Source organism: Cucurbita maxima, unplaced genomic scaffold (assembly GCF_002738345.1).
Source record: "Cucurbita maxima cultivar Rimu unplaced genomic scaffold, Cmax_1.0 Cma_Scf00006, whole genome shotgun sequence".
Lineage (NCBI taxonomy): Eukaryota > Viridiplantae > Streptophyta > Magnoliopsida > Cucurbitales > Cucurbitaceae > Cucurbita > Cucurbita maxima.
The window spans coordinates 863,656-882,914 of NW_019272022.1; the positions used below are offsets into that span (position 1 = coordinate 863,656).

The 19,259-nt window shown below is 35.3% G+C and overlaps 1 protein-coding gene across 1 annotated transcript; it reads right to left on the reverse strand.

Annotated features, from left to right (window-relative positions):
- Positions 1-414: 414 nt before the first annotated feature.
- Positions 415-9,576, reverse strand: LOC111480511 (PH, RCC1 and FYVE domains-containing protein 1-like). Its single transcript, XM_023125594.1, has 9 exons — positions 9,097-9,576; positions 8,307-8,393; positions 5,617-5,706; positions 5,418-5,504; positions 5,199-5,318; positions 2,488-4,566; positions 2,213-2,359; positions 1,248-1,816; positions 415-823 (listed from the first exon to the last, which is right to left on the reverse strand). The coding sequence occupies exons 1-9, from the start codon at positions 9,142-9,144 to the stop codon at positions 703-705; spliced, it is 3,348 nt and encodes a 1,115-aa protein (XP_022981362.1). The 5' UTR covers positions 9,145-9,576; the 3' UTR covers positions 415-702.
- Between the last annotated feature and the right edge of the window lie 9,683 nt (positions 9,577-19,259).

The following is a 19,259-nucleotide window of genomic DNA, read 5'->3' on the forward strand; positions in this document are numbered from 1 at the left end:
TGTTTTCTTTGCATTCATGTTGTCGTTTTGAGTCACGACCCATAGTAAAATATTAGGTCATGTAATCTAGGTTTCACCGGTTGTGGATCAAAGAGGAAGACAAGCCCAAGACCACATTCAAAAGCATATATAGGAGAAACTAGTTAAATTACAAATTTGATTCCTCAACTTTCACATTTGTATCTATTTGATCCTTAAATTTTATGTCAATGGATCACTCCACTTTAAAACTTGTCATTTAAGAAATTTAACTGGCCTGAGATGTTTATTTATAATTTTAAATCATTTATATACTCTTTTCTTAAAACATTTATGATATTGTGAAATCATCAAAATTTAAACCCTTAGCCGTAACTCCCATAGGTGTGTTTAATGAGACTGCTGGCAAAAGCTTTGTCCCTGTATGTACATCAACACAAACACGAACAAAAACTTTCTTCCTCTGCCCCTTAACTCGCTAGTCATGTTATATACACTACAAGTAAAACATATATGAAAATGGGCACAACCGCCCATAAATTAATTGAAAGAGAGAGAATAATTGGAAAGTGGCAAAAGGAGGTGAAACAACGAAGAAACTTACAGAACAATGAAATGACTGAAAGTTGACCACTTTCCTTGTACTTAATTCTCCCCCATCTGGTCATCAACCCACAACATCTAAAACCCAAATCACCTTTCAATTGCATCTACCTCTGCCTTTCATGCCGGATTTGAAGAAATTGAGGATTTTTCAGCTCCACGAACATTATATTTCTCGTAAACTTTGTCGCGGTTTTCTGACCACCAACTCTCTGCTTGGTGCTCCCCAAATCGTCTTCGGCTGCATATGGATTTGCATCAGCCATAAACAAATTAGTTAGTTTGAGCACTTAAGGATGCATCTCAGATCAAACTAAGCCATTACAAAACAGACCATTGTGTGGCAACAGATATGTCCAGCACATTTGGAAAATTTTAACTTCATTCATAACAATTTTCCCCATTTGATTTTAAAAGTAAACTTATAAACACTAATTCTACCCATATGGATTTTTTCTTTTTTTCTATCAAACTTTTCACAAATGTTTTCAAGATCAAGAAATGTTTTGAAAACTAAGTAGTTTTAATAAACTTTTTGTTTTTATAATTTTATAAACAAATCAAATGTTTACTTAAGAAAGAGGAAACTCGTGGTAAAGGAATGAGGAGAAAACAAACACACTTTCCAAAATAAGATAAGCAAGCTTATGGAAACTTTTTTTTACCTGAAGCGAACTCGTTTAAGATCTCTAGTTCCATCACGAAGTGCCATCAAAGTTATATAGACGCCAGGTTCATATTGTTCAATCCATTCAGCTTCAACTTGATTGTCATTACTTGGCAACGCAGAACTTCTAGATCTTGTGTTACTCTCACTATCTAGTAAAGGACCCGAGCTATTTGCTCCCTCCGACATGCTGCTGCTGCGGCTTTCCCAAACCCCTCTATGACCATAAGACAGTCTAACATCTGAATCGTCGTCCATTACATCAGAGGTAAATTGCCCGAGCTCCATGGATGAGTTAGTTTCATTACTTGCAGGGAATTCTCCACATGAATTAGGTGTACCTTGAAATCCATTACTTAAGGAATAGTCAGTTGCCATTGAAGAAACCAAAGACACAGAGCTGTGTGAATCAGATTCTGATTGACGCTCTCCATTGGAAGCCAAATGGCGTGCACCATTTTGATCCATACCATTTGGAAGATAGAAGGGTCTCATGTTTTCAGAGTCGTTACTTCCAGGAAGGCTCATTTTTACTCCATCGGGTAATCTTTCGGCCATATCTTTAATCTGGAAATAGTATTAGTAGAACTTGATGAGAATTACAGTCAGTCAATGTAAAGATGTTTAGTTTGCATAGAACATTTCTTAGCAAAATAATGATCAACGATTGGAGTGTCCCAGTTTGAAAGACGAAAAATGAGAGAGCAGAACTAGTTTTATTGCAAAATCAGTCATCAAAAGGAACCTAGTCTCAGATTTTAAGGATTCAGAAAAAAAAATTGCGAGGCAAAGCATACTCATACATACAATATATCAAGATGCCATTTTTGGACCAAACAACAGTTCATACATAACAGTGAAGGTCAAAATAGACCATCATGCTTCATGAAAATATAATAATGACAAAGCATAGAGATGTGATACTCGAACACTAAAGATAATGACTGCATATCTGAGACCAACCTGAGCAGTTAGTGATGTAATAACTTCTTTTGCCGCTTTGGATTTAGCAGACTCCTCTGTAGCCAATGCAATAGCTTCTTGTGCTTTCTTCTCCGACTTCTGAAGTTGTAACTCTTGAAGTTCACATCTCTTTCTTAGGCTCTCAACCTAAAGGTTTAGAGAAAGATAAACAACATAATTTAGTGCCCAGATTTAACTATAGCAACCTATGCATCCTTACCGTTTTACAATTTGAAGTGAAAGGAAACTGGCAATACAAGGAATCAGGTCATTACCTGTGCACGCAGCATGAGAACCTCTTGATTTAAAAGTTCGTTTGTTTTCTTCAAGCTATCAGCTATACCTTTGGAGAAGGAAAGTCCTGATGCTGTAGGGACAGGTGTAGCAGACCTTGGTGGACTAGATCTCCTTGACAAAGGTGAGATAGATCTGGAATTTACTCCATCAGCCATAGGAATTGGCTTGGGAGCTAGTCGCCGAATATCAGCAGCGTTTGGACCGTCTTTGAATTGCAGAAGAGTTTGTGCTTGAGTGGGGCGAACAACAGAGAATGTATCCGTTCTCTTCCCTTGCTTGGCTGCTTTGCTATCTAGTTGTTTTATCAGATCCATATTGGAAAGTGCTGCTTTAGGTCTTGCGTCACTCTTGTCCACCTTGTCCTTGTTCTCACCTGATGGACGAGGTACAGCATTCTTCCGGTAATTAACTCCAGATTCTGATGCCTTGCTCAATTTGGAAAAACAAGAATCACATACGCGATAAGGTTTCCTAGGAGTAGGAGCCAATGCAGCTCTTAATGCTTTTTTGGAACTACACGAGTGGCAGTGCACAAGCCCACAATTGTAACAGTTGTGCCTTTTCCTTGTGAAACCAAATGCCTGTCTACAAGCAGAGCATTGTGACTGCTCTGTACCTGATAATGATTTATGAAGACAGATAGCTGCGGAGTAGTTAGAACCACAAGCAATGATTTTAACATGCTTATCCTTCAAAGCTTCAACCAGAGTTGGTGATTTCCGATCCTCAACATCTCCATGGCCTAACCTCCCATTTGCACCCTTTCCCCATGTATAAACTTCATTTTTGGAGGTAAGTACCATAACATGATATGCACCACAAGCAACCTCTTCAGCAAACTCCCTGAAAAGCTTGTCTTCCACCAAGCATGGTTGCTTCCCATCAGCATGGGGATTTCCAAGCTGACCATAAACTGAACTTCCAACCGTGAAAACTTGTCCTGATGTTGTCAATCCAACAGTTATGCTGTGCCCACAAGCAATTTTATGAAAATTGTAGTCAATAAGTGCTGGAACACAGGTAGGTTTAAGCCGGGGTTCCTTGTCTCCATGTCCTAAACGATTCTTGTCCCCATCACCCCATGTAAACAATTTACCTGATGAGACACTTGCACTAGATTGTGTCATAATAACTTCTACCACAGCAGCAGTATGCCACACTCCACATGCAACAGCAATTGTCCTCAAGCCTGATAAAGACTCTACTTCTCTCGGATATGAAATGCTTTTTTTGTCACCATGACCCAAAACCCCAAAAGTACCATCTCCAAATGTGAATAGTTGCCCCATAGATGTGAGCAATGCAGTATGCCACGGACCACATGCTACAGTTGCAACCTGAAGCCCCTCAAGGATACCTGAGATTCTCTTTGGCACCCAATGGCTGACATTAGTTCCATTCCCAAGAAGCCCGGCATTGTGTACACCATCACCCCATGTATAAAGTTCCCCATCCATTGTAACAGCACAAGTATGGAACTCTCCACATGCTACAAGATCAATTGTAGTCGCTGCCAAGGCTTCAACAAGACGAGGTTGTGTTACATCCTTCCCCATTCCAAGGCCAAGCCTTCCTCCAGATTCCTCACCCCAAGTAAAGACCTCCCCCTGTCTCGTGACAATGGCAGAATGCCAGACTCCACAGGCTATATGTTGTGCATCTAGAACAATATTGGACTCTAGTGGCTTAGGAAGTAGCACATCTGTCCTTGAGCTCACGTTAACAGCTCTATCAGCCCCAGGCTTCATAAAATTATCATTAATAACCTCACCCCATACGTATATATCTCCTAGAGCATCACAGTCATCTGGTGTAGAGCCATGACTGGAGGAGCTAGGAGCACTTGAAACACTAACTCGAAAAATATCTGAACTAGTTCCTTTTGCTTGCATATTTGTCTGGTTCAATGGCACATGTGACCTTGTAGAGTTCTCAGACCTAACACTCGTTGGAGATTTATTTGGACTAAAATTAACACAGACCTCAGGAGAACTAATATCTCTAGTGACACTATTGGAGCTGTCACTTGGGCTACTTGAAGTTAAGTCACTGCTGTCCTGAAATAAATTCAAGAGCATTGATAAAGGAATAAACAAGAGAAATTTGTAATGACTTTTTATGGCATGAGCGCATACATCTAAAAGAAACTAGAGAACCTGAAATTCTGAAGCTAAACAGCAAGAGAAATGACAGCAAGCACAATCTTGCATTCAGTTAGAAAAATGCAATACACTTAGGCAAACATCCTAGACCCAATGGTTCAGTGACATAAATCTCAATTGCATTAAAAAAAAATTAACATCTCGCAAACATGAGAAGAGCAACAATTATGGAATGCAAAAGTTCCTTGGATTTTTCAGGTAACAATGAACAAAGCTTTAAAAAACATCCCAGCTCATTGGTTTTTTAGCACTCAGAAACAAATACAGTAAATTTTAGACAACATCCCAAACCCACTCACATAACAACAGTACTACACTCACTATTAAATGACAACTTATCTTCCATACATAAAAGAACAATGAAAGCTTTCATTCATCATTAGTATAGGAGTAGATTTGTAATCAGAGAGTCAATCATGATAGTCTCCATGAGCTTTTCCCAACTAAAATGTGCAAATTGTTTAAAATTATTGAACGCTTAGAGCATGCATATTTAACAATTAAACAATTTCAAGTAGGCAGATTACATCTTGATAGAGGCCCCCATCATTCCATCCATCAATTTTGGAACGCCCACCGTCACCAGAACCTATTAATGCTTTCAAGCCCGCTATCCAAATTTCAGCCTCAACTTTATCCTTACAAATCTGGAAAGTCAGAACATGTTCCAATTACTTTTAAAGGTGGAGAAAAAAAATAGAAAAATGACTTCTTAACAACAAACAATAAGATTGTTCATCACCAACCAGATCAAGAGATCGTTTTCCATTGTTGTAAATCAGAGAAAATGATAAATAATCCTTCTCAGGTCGTAGATATCGATGGAACACGGCCTAACACAATTGAAGTACACACATATCAACTTTGATCATTATCGTCAAAAAATCATATAAAGGGTGACAATTATCAGGAGAGTAAAACAGACTAAAATTTCATAGATCTTACAGTTCTTTGTCCAGGAATAATTCTCGATACAGAAGCGAACTTCAAACTCTTTTCACCAGTAGTTGAAATCCAAATTAAAGATGATTCATCCTGCAATTTCAATTCATTGAAAATCTATGAATGTGACATAGAAGTCATATGAGTCGTGGAAATGCTAACACATATGAGCATAAAATCAGACATTGAGTGCCTGTTCTCTATACAGACTGGCTCCAATAAACAATCAGATTATATACTAAAACAAACAATCCCAAGTGGGCCCCACATGCTATGCATACATCTTCAGTTATCACATATCCATTTAAAAAATGAAAGAAATTGAGGGAAATATCTTTTAAATGTTCCAATGAGGCCACTTACTTATTGCTTCTATAGCACATATTTTGGTTACTATTTGTTTTGTGTTTTGCTTCCCCTTCTAATTCTTTTGCCTCCTACACTTTTCAACAAATCGTCTTCTTCAAAATTCAACCTACCAAGCTGCACATTCATTAGTTTTCTTGGGAAAACCCCTGCCCACCAACTATTGCTAGGGAAACCACCCTTCTTTAATATTTCCAGACTTCCATACTCCTCCAAATGATAGGCATTACCCTCCAAAACCCCTCTCACGCCTACCAATTCACCATTTTTAAATGTCAACCCTTCCATACTCCTCCAAATGCTCAGCGTTCATCTCTCAGATTCCTTCCCATACAAAAAACATCCAAGGGAAGAGGATTTTCATGAAATCTCAAGGTAGTTTCATAAGAGACTTCCATGAAAATATTTAACTCCTCCAACCAACAATCTTGAAGCGTGGCTAACTACGATTTACTACATGAACGTTCCTTCGTTAAATCTATGACAACTTCAGCCATGATCAATCAACGAAACTTATCTTTGATCTTTACACTTGCTTCCAAGCACAAGTTTGTCGATAGAATTTGCTTGGGCTTTGTATAAACTAGTATCAACTATCAAGTGACTATAGATAAAGAAGGAATGATAAAAATTAGGAAAAGAATCATTATTTATATTTAGAGTTGGTTTAGTTAGTCAAATTTAATTTTTAATAAACATGATGACAACTTGGAGCTGGTTGGTGGCCCTCCCAGATGATCCTTATAATCCTCTAAGAACTATCCTCTTGGGCCATCCTTTCAATGACACGAAAGAGATCCATTGGAAGAACTTAGTTTGTGCCTTTTTGTCATCGGTTTGGCTTGAGAGAAATCAAGATCCAATGAAAGATTCTATTAGATTTTCTTTGACAACGTTCTTTTCCTTGCTCTTTCTTGGTGTAAATTGAATCCTCTTTTATCATTCTTACAGCTTTACATCTCTTATGTCCAAAGGAGAAGTTTAATGTAACTCCTTTGAATTTGGGTCTTTCTCGTGCCCTTCTTTATTATCCCAAATTTAATAAGAGCAATAATTTAAATTTTTAATAGTATCAAATTAAAATTTGAACTTGAACAATTGGTAAAAATGACAGTCTTCACTAGTTGAGTTGATATTTTTAGGAGATTTAGACCTAAACTTGGACACTATTGTGGATTGGGGAGTGATTATTTAGGGACTGAGCTGATGATCCAGGTTGTTTCTCACTCAACATTACTGGTAGTTGTTGCATTGTGCTGGACATTTTCTATCGTTGGGTTTGGTTATTGTAATCCTGAGTTGGGAATCTTTTAACCGCTTGGTTTTGTGGATGGATTTAGGTTTTATGTAGATGGGATTGAATATATTCCAGGTGGTTCGTTGGTTAGATCTCAATGATTTATTGGTTTGTTTATAACCAAATATCTAGCTTGGTTAAGGATTAACTTAAAATATCATTTACCTAAATGTATGTTTCAATTTGATGAAACTAAAGTTGACTTACTCATCAGCACACAGGTCAAAAATATTAGAACTAAATATTTATTAGCATTCATAGGAAAAAATGCATAACCTAGTTTGTTCTAACACAACAAGACTTCCACATGATTAGAAGGTGAAGTTGTAGAAACATAAAGGTTAACATATGTTTTAAGTGTGTGTTTTGACTTTTTTTAATTATGATTTCCAAAAAAATTGAATAATTAATTTGAGCCCTATGCTCTATAAGTTTCAGTAGCATTCATTATTAGATTGAAGTTTTTATCAAATGTCTAAATCATTAGAGGTCAACTTGAGCATAACTCAACTAATCAAGCTATTATTAGAAATCTCTCTTGTTGTTACATTTGAATTCTCACCACCTTACCTGAATTGTATACCATAAAAAAATTATTTTAAAAAATGAATGAAAACTCAATTATTGATTATGTTCCAAATTGAGATTAACCCTAGCACCCTTGATACTTTTCGATCAAATTAGTACTTTAAAATTAAAACTTGATCTTGAGTCAAAATTTTCAATTAGTTAACTTGTCAAACCCCAAATCATTATTATGATTTCTTTTCAATATCAACTTCATCATCAGGTATGGACTCTTTTTTTTTTTTTTTTTCCTTTTTTTTTTTTTAACGAGTAGATGCTTTAACTACTAAACTATGTTCATGTTGGCCTAGACTTCACTTGTGTTGTCATTGAGACTATGAAGTCATAACTCCAACTATTCCAATTTGTAACTGCCTAGTCTAGCAGGAAATAAGAATGGCAGGAAATAAATGCGGATAACAATATGTTTAAGAAATCATAATAATAGTTAAATCAAACTCACATTAGAAAGTCTAAATGGACAAAATTTTGGTTTCCCTTTACGACCATACTTGAGGAGTTGAGAACCCTTCTTCAAAGCAATTAGTGCCTGCAAAGATATTAGACCTTTCAAAATTATAAAAGTAAGGAATAAAAAGTGATTCAAGGTTAGTAAAATTATACACGTTGTCCATTACCAAAATAAACCAAAATGTGAGCCCCAATACTCAAAAAAAATGATTAAACTTTACACAGTTCTTTCACCGAAAATCATCAACTGGAAGGAGATTGCATTGGCATTGCAGCAAACAAGAGATTTTCATAACATACGAAGTTACCAGTATAAGTTCATCTAATCATTAATCGACTATCAAACACAGCGGATAACCTATTTTCCTTTCTGTACTTTCTCAATTGATAACGAAGCATTAAACAAACAAGGCCGCTTGAATTATTTCCAATTATCTTATATTCTGCAACTTTTTCCCTTCCCATATTGGTATGACTCGAAAGACATAAAAGGAAGGACATAATGACGAAAACATTTCTATATAGAGGATCCCAAATCCACCGTGTAGTCACCACAAGTGCACATTTGCAGGAAATGCTTACGAAAAACTCGCATTGCACTAGGAAAATAATTTGGCTCAAAAAAGAGGTATTAACATCAGTTACGAACCAAATTAGAAGGTGAAATTCCCCTCAAATTTGAACAGTAAACCAGCCAGAAAAAAGAAAAAAAATCAAAGCAAAACCACAGACTGTGGAATGTTCCCACGATAATGTTGAAACAGAGAATTAAGAATCAAGACCTGCTCAATGTCACGGTTGGCATTCCCGTAGCTAACAAGATCTGCCATTCAATGTGAGAGATTCACCGAACAGCCACCACCCTCGCCGAAAAGTAGCCTGAGGTCCGGTCATCATCTACACCGACTAACTCATCCATACACGAACATCGACCATTACAACACACACCAAACCATCTCTCTCAAGAAAACCACCATTTCTCCCATCCTCCAAAGCTTCTAAGATCTATCAATCACCTGCAATAGCAAAACCCCAGCACCTCCATTCCAAGTAAGTAAAACCAAACCGCAAGACCTCTACTCCAAGTCTCCGGCCAAGAAACAGAGAGTCTACCGTAAAAAAGAAGAAGTTCAACGGCAAGCCGCCAGAATGATAGAGGAGAAAAGAGATTAGTCGACGGAAAACGTGCCGACGACGGAGTCCCGGACGGAGGAGAGAGAAAAAAGAGAGAGAATCTGAGTCTGAAGTTTGTCAAAAAGAAAATAAAAGGAAATAAAAGCACAGAGTCAAAGACGGAAACAAAACTGAAATATTAAAAAATTATTTTTAAAAATAAATAAATATAAATATATATATATATATATTTATTTATTTATTTATTTATTTGGAAATGGAAAAAGAAAAACAAGAAAACATTTGGAAAGCAAAGATAATGGAATTTGTTTATATATATATATCATAAAATAAAGTAACATTTATGTCTGTTTGGGGTGTGGGGGGAGGGAGACACGTCGGAGAGATGAGTTTCATCGGAGTAGGATTTTATGCTTATGTGGACCCAATCATATGCAGTCATTATATTTTTGAAAACCGTGCCATCTTACAAGTTTCAACATTTTCCATTAAATTTTTTAAAAAATATTAAACATATTAATAAAAAAAGCAAACAAAATGAAAGATGACATGAGGAATTCAAATGATAAAAATGTCATTGTGGCCGTCATCCATACAAGGTGTCTTACCTTTTCTTGAAAAATAAGAGTAGCATGCGGCTTGAGTGTTTTGAGAAATACTTGGTAAGTGGGGTCGAGAAATGTAATCACATGCAATCATGTTTGGGACGTTTCCTTTCATAAAACCTCATGACATGCCCTTAGTCACACTTTTTAGTCCGCCCTGAATTGAATGTGTAGTACTCCTTTACATATGACCCACACTCATGTGCATGGATCCTAGGTGAGCTCGTATACGTACCCCCTAGGCCTTGCCTTTAGCTAGTCTACACTCACGTTACTAGAAACGCTCAGAGGGAAATGAGAATGAATAGTATTATGGTGTACACAATACCTTATCGTAACATCGTAGTGTATGTGTCTGTACTAATCATGACAGGAAAGTATCTTGATGCACATGAGCATATAAGATGTGTGAGGTCCCCATAGCTTAAATCATGTTATGCATTATGAGATGATATGAAATGATTAAGTTATGTTATGCAAAGTGTTGCACCTTTGTTCATTTCATATCATAATGCAATGTATAACATGGTATAACATTTTGCATAAGATAGCACAATTCCACATGGTGTAACGTATCAACGGGATATTCCATAACATAGTTTATCTCATAACTATAGCACAACATAATTTATTGTGCTCCATTGCATGACATACTCACATCACACCAATAATATTACAAAGAGGCCTTCAACAATCACAAGACACACCATGTGCAGGGGCAATAAGGTGTGTCACGTGCATACTTCAAACAATTCATCCAACTAAGGCAATAGTAGAATCACTTACTTGGTTGGTCTAAGCTAAAGTCACTAATTTATCTTTGTGCTAGTCCTCTATCATTTGTAATCCAGTTCAACCTACATGAGTCCACGAAATTGGGTTAAGGCATAATAAACGATTCAACTTATCTACTTTTGGCTAAAAAATAACATTAATTGATCAAACAGTGATCATACTAGTCTCAAATGCTTCTAGAAATGTCAAAAATGGCATCGAGATAGTCCAAAATGGTAAAATAGGGTCCTATAACTCGTTTGAGCCACATAAGCCGAAAGAAAATCACCAAGCCAATATGAGATAACGGGTCGAGCTGTGTTGAGCCGACGATGACTAAGTTCGATAAGGTTATTTGAAACCATGTTATCCATGTATTTTATTCGGATAAGGTTATTTGAAATACTTTAAAAATAAATAATCGCTTAAAAACTTTTTTAACTAAGAAATTTCTCAAAATTTCAAATAGATTTTAATGAAGGTTAATGAAGGCAAGTGACTTTGGCTTCCAAGTTGATTGAATTTAGTGGTGTGTGAAGTTGATGCGCGCACGTCCTTGTAATAAAATGTTTATGGAATTAATTTCAATGATGCCATCATTATACAACATACCTATTCATTCCTCTTCTTCCATAGTTGAGTAAGCATCTTCAAAGGCCCGGACCTCATTAATAATTATACATTTAAAAAAAGAAAGAAAAAACTCGTAACTCACTTGCGCCTACCTTGATGGCTTGGAGAAATCGTACATACTGCTAATGACCTGGAGAGCTACCTTTGTTATTTTTGGATGTCGTGGAGGTTTAATAGGTTCTTAGGAGCATCTAGGCATTTTTAGTCTCGTCTCTTGTTTTCAAGATGTTTAGAGCTAACTCTTTGAGTTAATCCATTCTCTAGGTGCACACTGGAATGGCCGTTGCTCACGATCCTAGGGTGTAAGGTCTATTGTACTGACCTAGGTTAATATGTAAACCACTTTAGTTGTAGCACCCTAAACTTGGTTTTCTTGTGCATTCTTTTGTAGGGAGATTATCCTTTCGATCATCTAGAGCATGTTATACATTATCTAAACGTTCGTATAAGGTATACATTATTCTATTAACATTCATGCAGACAAACAATCTCAATGGGGAGATAACATCAATCAATTTTCTAAAGCACATATCACAATAGCCCGTCCTAATTTCTAACACAATTGAAAGCATTTCTAAAACAACATTTATGACAAATCTCATCATAGGTGCATTTTAGTAATTTTATTACATATTTCCTAGCTTACTCATCCATATTGCCTCACTCGTATTCCAATCATGCATATTCTTTTTTTAATTTTGCATAAAACATAAAACAACGTGCTTTTTGGAGTCTTATCCTAGGGGCATAATGGTAATTTTTCACATTATAAATACAATGTATTTGTATCCAAAATTGCCGTTATGTAGTCCTAAATATGTTTATTCTACCCATTTAGGGTAAGGGATACTCACATGTCCTAGCAATCTCTACAAGTGTTACTTGTCTAAAGTTTGTGTGGCTATTCAACTCATGCAGCATGCATTCAATCCTCGACTGCGTAAGAATTCTCATGATTTATGACATCAAAACACGTGACGCACACAAACTAGCACATTCAATTCAGGTCGTGTCAGGTTGGCAGATCGAGTCGCACCTTGGTTCACAAGTTGAACCGCAGCCAGTTCACATGTCAGAAGCGTTGCACTAACGACTAAAATTCCGATGAGTTTTCGATTCTTTTCTATTTATTTTGGATTTTCATAACTTCTATCACAAAATTCGAATCAACTTGATTATTTCAACAAAATTGTAGAGTTCTGATCCAGGTTTATTTTTGTAAAGCAATTCAATTGAACTCCAACTTTCTTGGCATAACTTGAACAAAATTCTTTCGAAAACAACATATTGATTGAAAGTTAAAAATATAATAATTTCGTAACGGAAAAGATGGGATAATTCTTACTAAAATTCTAAAATAATATGACAAAGAATAATTAGATGATGTGTTTTAGCCTAAAAAGAACAATTAACATTGATAATTGAGAAAGAGTTGAGGGTATTACAAAGTTACGATGACTTGACGTTGACCATGTCGCATCTTTTCAGAGACTACAGGAAGTGACCTGCTTCCCTTAATTTCCTTTTTTTTTTTTTTTTTTTTTTGGATTTTTCAGACAAGGTTGTGAAATGACGGAATTACCCTCAGAAGCCTAAGTTGTCTTTTTGTAGGCGAGCGACCGTAGGTTTGGTTCAATCATGGGATTTAAAGGTGTGGAGTGGTGGGGTTTAGCGGTAGGAATAGGACCCGTGATTTGGAGACACAGATTCTCCCTTTGTCTCTTTACTCCATTTTCGAGGGGAAAAGATAATATTGAAAGTGATTGTTTTTTCTTTTTATATATATATATATATATATATATTAATCAAATTGAATTCATTTTCATTTCCCTACTTTTTGTTTCTAAAAAAATGGTTACAAAATAAGAAAAATATAAAATTATTTATTATCATGTTACTTAATAGGTACTTTAATATTTAGTTCAATCAATGTATGTGGGTCATATACGTATATGGAATAGTATGTTTTGATCTTCTTTTTCTCACTTTATGAGCTAAGGGCCCGTGTGGGTCTATCTTATCTTAACTCTAGTACCCATTGTGGTGAAACTTTAACGCTTTTTGGAGGTTAATCTATGGTCCAATCGAGTTGAAATTTTGACCGTGTGTTCATTGGCATGAGAGTTTTAAATACCAATGATGAGATGTTTATTTCTTTTATTTTCGACTTCCTACGATAAATAAAATTACGGTCGGTAGTTGAGTGTCACTTTTAAGTGAGGCTTTCGATTTTTCTTTGGTGATAATTTCATTAAGTGTACTTGGATAGTTATGGTGAGATATCTGTTATGTTCTTCGAGCAAGCTTTCATGTTTCTTTATGTTCGATTTTATGTCCTAAAACTCATAGTTTGTAAACAAAAATATATTTTATTTATTGTTGTTTATTCAGTAAAAATTGTTATTGAAATAAAGTGAACTTTACGATCATTAATCTAGATCCAATAAACTAAGAACACTCTGACTATAATATGATTACTTGAACTATATGTAGAGACATAAGAGTTGATCAAGTTCAAGTATATAGTCAAAATGATCTATAGTACAAGGATAAGGTTGAGTATCTTATTCTGGGGATACTATGGATGCGACCCACTTTTATATATGAAATAAACAATGTGATCACTAAAATTGTACATGTGGAGACATGTGAGTGGGGGCGTCCTATGCAATGAGTATTGCATAAGATCGGACCATGAAGAAAATCACTCTCACTTTATAATGTCGTTTATTGTTGAGACTGATTTTCTTTTCATTCGATGACCTAGGTAACTCGATCTTAATTCTGAGCTAACCATGAACTCTTGTTTATTCGGAATTATCCTTAGATTTGCATGGGTGAGAGTGGCTCAAGTTCGCCGACTCAATAGGCCTCCCATTTCAGGGGTAAGACTAGGTAAATGGCTGGGGACGTGGGGTGTAAGATGGAATTCACTCCTACCCACTTTTAGGGATAGAAGAGAGGTAGTTCCCTTAAGTACTGACCCCAGGTCTTGAACAAGGGGCCCCACCCTCTCATTGGTACGAGAGGGATTCGGTTTACTAGTTGAACCACAAACCAATTGTTCATTAGAAGATCAGTGAGACATAAAGAACAAAAAGTAACTTCAGGGGTAAAACGATAAATTGACCCAGCTTTAGTTACGAACAACCTGTGAAGGGTCGACTTACTAATCATGGTTATATCAAATGGACAGAAATATATCTATAATGAGGGAAGTGCAACTACTAGGCTATAGTGGAATGTCCTAGTAGTTAATGAATGTTGGTTAACAAGGTTAATGAGTTTAACCGGTTAATCTTGGATCGTTGGAGCCCATGATCTATAGGTCCATTAGGTCCCTCTGCTAGCTCATATCGGACTAAACCATAGAACAGTGTCTAGTGAGTTCGAAGTGTTCGAATTCAAATTAGGGAGAATGCGCTACACATATATGCGATATATTTAACCGCATTTTTGTTTCATTTACGAATTAAACAAAAAGAGAGAATATGAGATATTAAAATAAGATTTAAATATCTTAATCAAATATGTGTCGGAATTAATTGGGATTGACATTTGAATTAATATTAAATATTAATTAAATAGTTTAATTAATCCTTTAATATTACTTTAATTTGAAATTAATGATTCAAATTGATTGTTGAATCAAAAGAAAGTCAAAATGTTAGAGTTCATTTAATGGAAAAATCCATGTTAGTGGAATTTTGAGGTATCAAAATTTGGTTTAACCAAACTTGCATGCTTGCCCAATAAACCTCACAAATTTGAGTGTCAAAATTTGGTTAACTCAAGCATGCATGCTTGCCACATAATCCCAAACATTTGAGTTTAGAGTTTAGAGTGTCAAAATTTGGTTGATTCAAGCATGCATGCTTGCCACATAATCCCAAACATTTTGAGTGGAATTTTGAGTGTTAAAATTTGGTGATCTCAAATTTGCATGAACATGCAAACATGAGTCTATAAATAGAGTGATCATAATACATGAAAGGTCTTCTTCTTGAGAAAAACCTCTCACAAACACTCTCTTCATATATACAATATCTCTTCCAAGTTTAAGTCACTCATCGGATTCCACAATCCCGTTCTAAGGCCAGAGGATAGTGGAGAAGACACTAGTGGTCGTTTGAAACCGGTTCGTGAGGAAAAAGGAATTTGAACTACAAAATGTTAGTATTCAAACTCATTAAGTTTTAATACTTATAAACATGCTAGTTATTTACTATAATTCATGTTCTAAAAATGCCTAAGATCCAAATTGCTTCCGCATGTGTTATATTAACACCTTCACTTTACACATTTTTTTCGAGGGGAATCAACATTTCCTCACCACCTCGGATTACGATTTTTTCATGAAATCTTCTACTCACAATTTCATGAACGTGGATGAAGAATTTGGAGTTTCGTTCAATTACCCTCGTACTTGACCTCTTTAGTTTCATGGTTTGCATAAAAAATACTTCTTATCATCTCAAGAAGCGTTTGGTATCGATAGAAAGGACATTTGCTTGTAGCCTCCGATTAAATTTTCTTGACTATTAATGGTGGTGGAATACATTAAGGACACTTGAAGCCCTTGAATCCTTCCAGAAACTTGTTGAAAAACTCATTTAGAAGGTGTAGGAATTGGTTTGAGGAAAAATTGTATACCATAACTCTCGAATTCAGAAGAAATATGAAGAAAGAATACCCAAAATCTAAAGGCTTGTTTCTCGAGTTATAGGAACTCTCATGATGTGATTCTTGTCCTAAATCATTGCCTACAACTTTTTATTTTTTGATAAAGCTTGCACCGCCTTTAGTCATTCTAGAATCATGTTTAAATTTAACTTGAAGTTTCTTGATAGACGGTTGGAAATATGTACTCCGTTGAGGGTTCTACCAACCTTGGTTTGAATATCAACAGTTCAATCTAAAGAACCTCAAGTTCTCTTATCATACTTAAATTTCAGCTCTATCTAACAGTTGAAGTTTAAGATATGAACAATTTTGTGGAGTTAAAACCCCATAAGACCCATATTTTGACTTTTATCTGGGGAATATCCAACAACTGATTCAATTGAGTGAAGATGGATCCAAATCCTAAAAACAACAAAGCTTTTGAATAAGCATGAGTAATCAAATGAAATACAACAGCTCAATAAGACCCTATACAAAAAACTAACATCATATATTCCAATTGAGACATTGTAGAATAAGCTTATTATACCTATAAAAGCTATTAGATTCACGATGTAAGGTATTACTATAAAAAGCGGAAGAAGTCGAGCAACAAGAAAAATTGCCGCGGCTACCATCGCAACATGTATAAGAGCCAAAATCAGGGTAGGACCCTCCATAGGTCAAGTTCTCAAATTGAATTTGCACCAAATCTAAGATCAGTGTTAGTTTTTATAACTATCTTGACGTCTCGGGCAATTTTGTAATTTGTTATTTTTTGGAATATTTTATTCTATAAATCTAAACTTTTTATGATTTTTTTTTTTTTTTTTTTCATTCTTGAACATCTTGAAATTAATGAATAAGGAATCTACGTCCCTTTTTTTCAAATGCCTCAACTCCTTATAATTCTTTGATAGAGAATTCTTTCTTAGGCCCCTTAACGTTTCTTGGGTCTCTTAATTCTTTCCATTCCTTTAAAGTTTGTCCTTCTTTGGCTTGTTCTTATAATTGTCCTTTCGTCCTTTAGTCCTTAACTTATGTTTTGAGGTCATGTATTTATTTTGACATTTGTTCATCTTGGTAGAATTCTCAACATTTTTTGTGGGGAAGTGTGAATGTTTGATTAATCCACCACACCTCAATGGTGTGAAAGTAATCTTATTTATAATCAAATGAATTACAAGGATATGGAAATAGTAATAAATGGAAATAACAATAAATGGAAAGATACCTATGATAATAAGACAAATATTATATATGGTAAACTATAATTTATTACTAAATATCTTTAACAGAAAGACAAGTCTTTCTTGTATTACCTTACATCTTAAGACTTTCTTCGTCCTTGTGCTCAATAAGCCTTGACATAATCAACCTTGTTCCTTCAAGGTTGTATCTTAGAGGTCCCTTTTGTTTCTTATCATACGAGACATATTGGTAGATTTTAGGGTCTTAAGTCCTTCTTTCCTTGCCTTCCTTAATCCATGCCATTACTTTTAAACTTGTAAATACTGGTAATTACTTGTCCTTGGGTTGTTACGATTACCTCGAGTCTTAACTTATAAGTAACCCTAAAGGTGTAAGTAACTTATAAGTCTTAAAGGTGTACATACTTGATTGCCACATAGCGTTTCTCGAGCGGGACCAAGTAAAACTTTTGCTCTCGTTCCATTTTAGTCAAGACCCAATTTTAAGAAGTCACGACTAACTAAAAACTTGAAAACATAAAAAGAGGACAGTAAAATACAATAAAGCTTTTTGCGTTAAAAAAAGATAAATATAAATTTATTTATAAATCTAAAATAAAGTTTAATAGTTTGAATACGGCCGGCTCTGCAAACAAAACAATTAAAAATTGATGTGGCTCTATATAACACCTACTCCAGATTTGCTCCCATTCTCGATTAGATTCTTCTTGATAACCTATCAAACATGGAAAATATAGAGTGATTACAAAGACTTAGTAAATAATTTACTTGTAGGTTATTAGTCGTATCCATAGTGGATGCTAGTGCAGCACACTCATTTCTTGTCATATTCTTGTTCTTGCCCAGAGATCTTAGGTTCTTAGGCTCTGTTCTTGAGCTTTAAATTCTTGCATAGTTCCATCGCGAGGATCTTGATATGAGATTTTATGTCTTTAAATAGGATTTTTCTGCATCAACACGCAACCCAGTCTATGATCTGATGTGTCCCTAGAATTCACAATTGTACTCTTAGCACCAATGAGACTTTTCTCAAGCGATTCTTATGATTTGCGTCCATCTTGGAGTACACACAAGTATATAGCCCATGAAGATAGTAACGAACATATTGAGAAAGTCTTTACACACTCAGTTCATTAGTTCTATAAATATTGCAGTAATCAAGGCTACTTTTTCCACAAGTATATTACCCATGAAGATAATGACGAACATATTGTGACCTTCAAATCACCCTTCGCAATTTTGGCCAACCAACTCAAAAGTTATGGTCAATGGCAAGTGGTTGGTCCATCACTTTTTTTTTGAGAATTCGTGTATTGTTCGTGACAAACAAGTTCTTTAAATTGGACTGTGAGCTTGATGGAGGCCATTTCAACTCTAGATTTAACTTTATGAATTAAGAACTATAAAGTAATAAATTGAGGTTTAAAGTAATGATCAAGTTTGATGATTTAGAACGGTTTGCTAGTTCAAATTGAAGTTCATTCTCTCCAACTCTGACACCTTTTAACATGATTTAGAATGGTCGGCTAGAAACTTGAACTAGCCGAACATTTTAACATTTTAAGGGAGAATTTTGCACTAAAAGTCTAAGGCTTTATGGATTAGGAGGAACTTTAATTTTAATTGGGTTTTTACGTTAGAGTGTCTGTCTCGTGTCTCCTGTACATTCAACATGATAAGCCGACAATTCTTGAATTGGGTTCATTTTTTTAAATCCGAACTGAATTGGTTCAGTTTGAAGTTCGTGAGATAAAATCTTTGAATTGACCCGAATTAAATAAAAATATATAAAATAGAGCAGATACTTTGTTCAAAATAGAAATGAAAAACAAATGAAACAAATGAGAAACAAAAAAAAGATTAGAATGAATTGTTTTCAAGTACTAAAAAATTAAATTATAAAATTTTAAACAACCGACTTGCTGA